This window comes from Orycteropus afer, unplaced genomic scaffold (genome assembly GCF_000298275.1).
Source record: "Orycteropus afer afer isolate SDZICR_OR568_19922 unplaced genomic scaffold, OryAfe1.0 scaffold00006, whole genome shotgun sequence".
Lineage (NCBI taxonomy): Eukaryota > Metazoa > Chordata > Mammalia > Tubulidentata > Orycteropodidae > Orycteropus > Orycteropus afer.
In genome coordinates this window covers 21,903,501-21,909,057 of record NW_006921593.1, presented here as the reverse complement: position 1 = coordinate 21,909,057, position 5,557 = coordinate 21,903,501, and the positions used below count along the sequence as shown (strand labels likewise).

Below are 5,557 nucleotides of genomic sequence, written 5' to 3'. Positions count from 1 at the left end.
GGGAACACAAAGACAGGTCCTCTGTTCACACAGAAGAGGTTCACAGTCCCCTGCCAAAAAGCCTGGGGATCTGGGAGATGAGGAAGAGATGTGGGCAGGCTCTGCTGCTGGGGACATTTCAGAGCTCGGGTGCTCGGGGCCGCCCCACAGTACGCCTAGGTACAAACTCTCTCACCTTGCAGCTGGTGGAGGCTGGGTTCACAGCGCCTACCAGCCTGTCCCCCAGCTAAAGAGTAGCATTTGGAAATGTCCACAAGGGGTTAACACAGAGGCACCTCCACCACCCTCCCCTTTATCAGAAAGAACACCAGCCACACCCCTGGGCTCTGAGTCAAAATCTACTCCTGGCCCTTGGGGGGTGGGAAGTGAGCCAGGACGTTGACTCTGCTTCCCTGTCTCCCTTGGCTCTGGGGGGACCAGGTGACGATCATCACCACTATTCCGAGGGTCCCTGGAGCAGCTGGCCTGAGAAGGCGAAGCCAAGTCTCCCTCTAGGCAGAGCCCCTCACCGCTCCCAACACCTGGCATTCTCTTCACTTTGGGCAAAATGCTCAGCTCTTGCGTGGGTGAAGGGGACCAGAGGCAGGAGAAGAAAGGAAAGAAAGTCCGATGGAAATGGCAGCCACAGGGAGGAAGTGGGCAGATGCTGTCCGCTGTGGGGACGGCATGCAGTGTCGAGAAACCAGGTGCGCATGAATTGTTGAACGGCTGACCAATTTGCTCTCTAAACTTTCACTCAAATCAACAAAAAATAGATGACACGGTGCTGACTCAGGGGTCTGGGTCCGGGCTAGCCTGCTGGTAGGAATGGCAAACCAGTACTTCCTTCCTGCTGGGCAGTCGGAGGCCCTGGCCCTCTCCCCTAACCATTCAGCGGTGAGAGAGGCCCTGGTGGAAGATGAAAATTGTGATTCCGGCTGAGCAGCTGACCCAGCACAGACCCCGTGACCAGGAGTTATCTGCACACAAGTTGAAAAAGGAACAGATCATGCCGGGCCCAGCCCCCTGCCTCCAGCAGGTGACCCCTCAGCCGGGGCAGGTCCCAAGCCACCCTGCACCGCCATGTCCTCGGCCCCCCTGTCCGGAATCCCCCACCCTTATTCTGTGTGTGGACAGGTCCCAGGTGGCGAGCAGGGTCTCGGGAAGCAAAGTGGAGAATGGTGGAAGTTGAGATGACCGTTCTGGCAGTCCACGTTATAGTCAATATTCTTCCCTAGCTAACTCAATGGTGACTTTATGGAAGGCTACTTCCTGCTCACATCGGCCATGCCTGTGAACGCTAAACTCACTGGGTGAGAACAACGCACTGTGTTCCTGTTGTTTTGTCCCTTGCACTTCAGGACTTCAGCTGTTTAAAATGAGGCCTGGAATTTTGATTCCCACTTTAGAAAAATAGAGAGTGGTGACCAGTCAGCTGATAGTCATGGTCATTTTGTCCATTCTGAAAATAGAATTTCAGTAAATGCTCATCCTATGACACTTTTTTTTTTTCAAAAAATGGTGAAAAGTAAATATGATATACCACACTCATCCATCAGAAAAGAACTTTTGTCCCAAGTTTTTAAAGACCAAAAACGTTGGGCTTTACAGGAACATCAAGAGTGAGGCTGGTTTTAACGTCTTCTTGTCCAAGTTCAAGTTGACTCTGGCCACCCTCTAGTACACTGTGCACAGGCAGCATCGTGCTCGAGAGTGGAAACACCGGGGACTTGTGCAAAACATTTAAGAAATCGTTCGTCACCAATTGTAAGGCACAAGCCACGGAACATTTTAGATGGTAGCCGTGGTGCTAAAGGGCCTCTGTAGAAAATTTAATTTATAATCATCTCTCAGTGCTGCCAGAAAAGGTCTTTTTTTTTTCAACAGTTAACCTCTTATGCAGCCAAATTGAAGGTCATTTCCAGCAGAGAACAGGTCTTCCTAATCTTGATGGACGCCTTCAACGGTCAGCAGCACTGAACAAGAGATACTTCCAGGACCCAGGAGAAAACTGAGTCTTGATTGTTTCAGGGTTTCTCACTGGAAGCAGACAAGTGGACCTGTTTTCTGAGATCCATGAAAAGACTGATTTAAGTCCTGACCAGCTGATATCACACAGTGGTTTTCAAACTTTCAGTGACCCACAGTGGAACTCATCACCCAAACAAAACTTCCCAGAGCCTCCGAGCCTGGTCTGGGCAAAGCAGCCTCATCCTTGGGCCATCGGGCTCCCTGTCTAGGGCCCCCTGTAGGACCTGCTCTGGTCTAGTCAGGGAAAGAGACAGAGTGGCTGTCTTCATGAAGCTTGGACAGACAATAACTAATGTAACTTCCTCAGCTGGTAGGAGCTATGAAGAGAGACCTAAAGAGATGGGGGTGGGGGTGGACAGGGAGCAAGGGGGTGAGGAGTGGAACCATTGGTTGGTCAAGGAGGTCCTGTCTAGGGAGTGAGTGAAGTTTGCAGTGTTGCCCCACTGTGCACACATTCAAAGATGAGTCCTCCCTGGTATGGTAGTACCTCTAATTTTCTACCCAGCAGTAGTGTCAACATCAGCATCTAGTTAATCTGTATGGAAAACCAGCAAGATGGCCTGACCTCATTCTCTGCTCAACCACCACCATGGCCACCACTACATCTCACATAATCCCAGACACCCATCATCCACCCCATGGGACATTCAGACTAAAGCTCTCTGTGACTTGTCCCTTCCCCACCCAGCACAGTAAGTCTCCACTAAAGCTTTGCTACTCAAAGGACTCTGAGAGCCAGTAGGATCGGCAAGTCCTAATGTGCACAGACCACCTGGGAGTCTTGTTAAAATGCAGATTCTGTGTCAATAAGTGTGGGCCAGGGCCTGAGAATCTGCATTCCCAGCAAGCTCCCAGGCAGTGCTGCTGGTCCACCTTGAATAGGAAGACTTACCTTGGTTTTTGATGTTTGGATTTTCTTTCCTCTTCCTTTGACACTGATTGAGGTCAGTTTTAGGGGACTTCAGAAGGGGCGTTCACAGCATCTGAAGCTTCCTTCCTAATCAGTGGGTCATCTAGCAATATACATCACAGAGCACTGAGTGGGTCTACTGCTCTACTGGGGAGCACCTGGTGCTGCAAATGGTTAACACACTCAGCCGCTACTGAAAGGTTGGCGGTTCACACCCACCCAGGGGGACCTCAGAAGACAGACCTGGCAGTCTGCTTCTGAGAGGTCACAGCCTTGAGAACCGTACGGGACAGTTCTCCTCTGAGCACGTGGGGTCACCGTGAGCTGGATTCCATGCAATGACAGCTGGTTTTCTGCTTCTCCCTCTACTGAGACTTGAATCCAATCACAGTCTCTCAAGTGGGGTGTGGACATGGCTATTTAAGCTCCCAGATGATGCTGATGTCAACGAGGAGTGAATCACTTTTCATAGGTGAGATCCCTCAAGTCAGGAGAGCTCGTCTGTGGTTTAGCCTAGATTGTTGGTTCTCCTCTCAGCTCCCATCACTTCTGCCCCCCATGAAAGTGTGTGAATGTTCCAACCACAGGGACATAGTTCTTCTGGGAATCATGCTGGTGGGGGCCTCCTGGGGACTCAGGGCACTCTCCTCACCTGCTCCCACCAGATGGAAAACTGGAATGGCCCCCCAAGCTCAGGAGACAGTGGAATCTTCCAGATGGTGGGGTTTTAGTGAGTCAGTCTTCCAGGCCGTGCCATGCACTGAAATGCCACTCAGGGGAGAGGGCCCACAGGACACTCAGCGCTCAGTTTGCCATGAACTTGGCCTCTCTCTGCACTGTGCCCCTCACCCCAGGGGTTCCAAGCCTGGGGGATGGGACATCTATGGGGTTTGCATCTCCTCTTGGCTCAGAAGCAAACACAAAGCACAACGGTGTTGTGGTGGTGGGTACTTGCTGTCAAGTTGGTGCCAACTCAGGGTGCCCTGGCATATCACAGAAATGGTGCCCGGTCCCAAGCCACCTTCACGATGGTGGGTGGGATCCCATCCATTGTTGTGGCTAATGTCTGCCCAGCTCATTGAGGGCACAATGATGTGACAAGGGAAAGGAACGTGTCGTCTGATCCTGAGACCATGGACACCATTTCCCTGTGGAGGGGAGGAAGGGACCCATGGCTGAATGTGTTTTCCTCTCTGTGTTGCCCACATTCCACAAGGTGGGAAGGAGAGTCTTCTCAACTTGGAGAGTGGCATTTACACAGACTCACTTTTTAATTCTGCAGGTGTCCTGAGGAACACTCGCCTGTTTAAAGACACATTACTCAACCCAGGTCCAGACAGACCCTGGGGAAACTGGTGCTCATGGCTGTGCCTCTTGCTCTGAACTGGCCGGCATCTGAGGGCTTCCTCAGGCTGACCCTTACAATCCTGTGATGTTCCAGGTGTGACCCTGACGAGAAGCCAAGATGGGGAAAAAACTGGATCTCTCCAAACTAACTGACGAAGAGGCCAAGCACATCTGGGAAGTCGTTCAGCGAGATTTTGATCTTAGAAGAAAAGAAGAAGAAAGGCTAGAGTAAGTGTGTTAGGGCCGAGCCCATGGAGGCCCCATGATCCCTGAGGTCTCCCCAAGGGACTAACACCTTGGGGTTCTCTCTGTGAGGTAAAGGGCCAGGAACACTGGGCGGGAGGCCAGGCCCTGGAAACAGCTCCATGTTCTGACTCCAGTTTCTTCGTAACGGAAACGGGGTTCTGACTCTGCACCTGATGCTCAGTTGCCTTCTGAATGGCTCTGTTTCACTGGGGTGATGTCACACCCCAGGCAGGTGACGGCTGCTGTTGTTGTTTGCTGCCGTGGAGTCAGCTCCGACTCAGGGAGACCTTATGCACAGCAGGAGTGGACTCCGCCCAGTGCTGCATCCTTCTCAGGAAAGGCAGCAGGTGTGAGGCCATCACTGCGGCTGTTGGGTGGGTCCACGTCACCGAGGGCCTCCCTCTCACTGGCTGTCTGCTCCACCAAACATGCTGTCCCCTCTGGCAACTGATTCCTCCTGGTGACACGTCCAAAGCAAGCGAGTCACACAATAGGTGATGCTTAAGCGATGACATTTCAAGAAGAAAAGAGCTAAAAATGGTACATGGGGACTGTTGAGCTCAAAGGGCTGTAGGATGAAGGCTGACTTTTCGCCTTTTTTCTCACTGGCGCTGGCTGGCATTCCCTTCCTGGCTGTGGATGACCCCAGGTCCATTTTGCCTGAGCCCAAAGCCCACCTACCACCCCCTCTACCTTGCATATTCCTCCCCATTCCCTAGCCCCTAACATGTATTTACCCTCTGTGCCCCCTTGGTATCTTTTCTTAGCGTTTTTGTGGATTTTTGTGGTCACTGTGTGCCGTCAGTTCTGACTCACAGAGACCCCGTGGGACAGGATAGAAGTGCTCCATAGCGTCGCCCAGGCTGTGACTTCTGTGGAACAGAGCTGCGGCCTTTTCTCCTGTGGAAATGGTTTGAACTGCCTGCTTTCAGTTGGCAGCCAAGCGCTTGGTACCAACCACTGCACCACCAAGGCCCCTTTCTGTGCGTCGGAGTCTTCATCAAGGAGACATTTGAGCAAAAGCTTGAAGGGGGTGAGGGAAGT

At 52.2% G+C, this 5,557-nt stretch overlaps 1 protein-coding gene across 1 annotated transcript in view; it reads left to right on the top strand.

The window, feature by feature from the left end:
• The first annotated feature begins 4,385 nt into the window (after positions 1-4,385).
• MLPH (melanophilin) overlaps positions 4,386-5,557 on the top strand; it is a 36,469-nt gene continuing 35,297 nt past the window's right edge. Inside the window, exon 1 of the mRNA XM_007943620.1 lies at positions 4,386-4,495. Within this exon, the coding sequence (XP_007941811.1) occupies positions 4,386-4,495 (110 nt within the window). The remainder of the gene's footprint in view (positions 4,496-5,557) is intronic.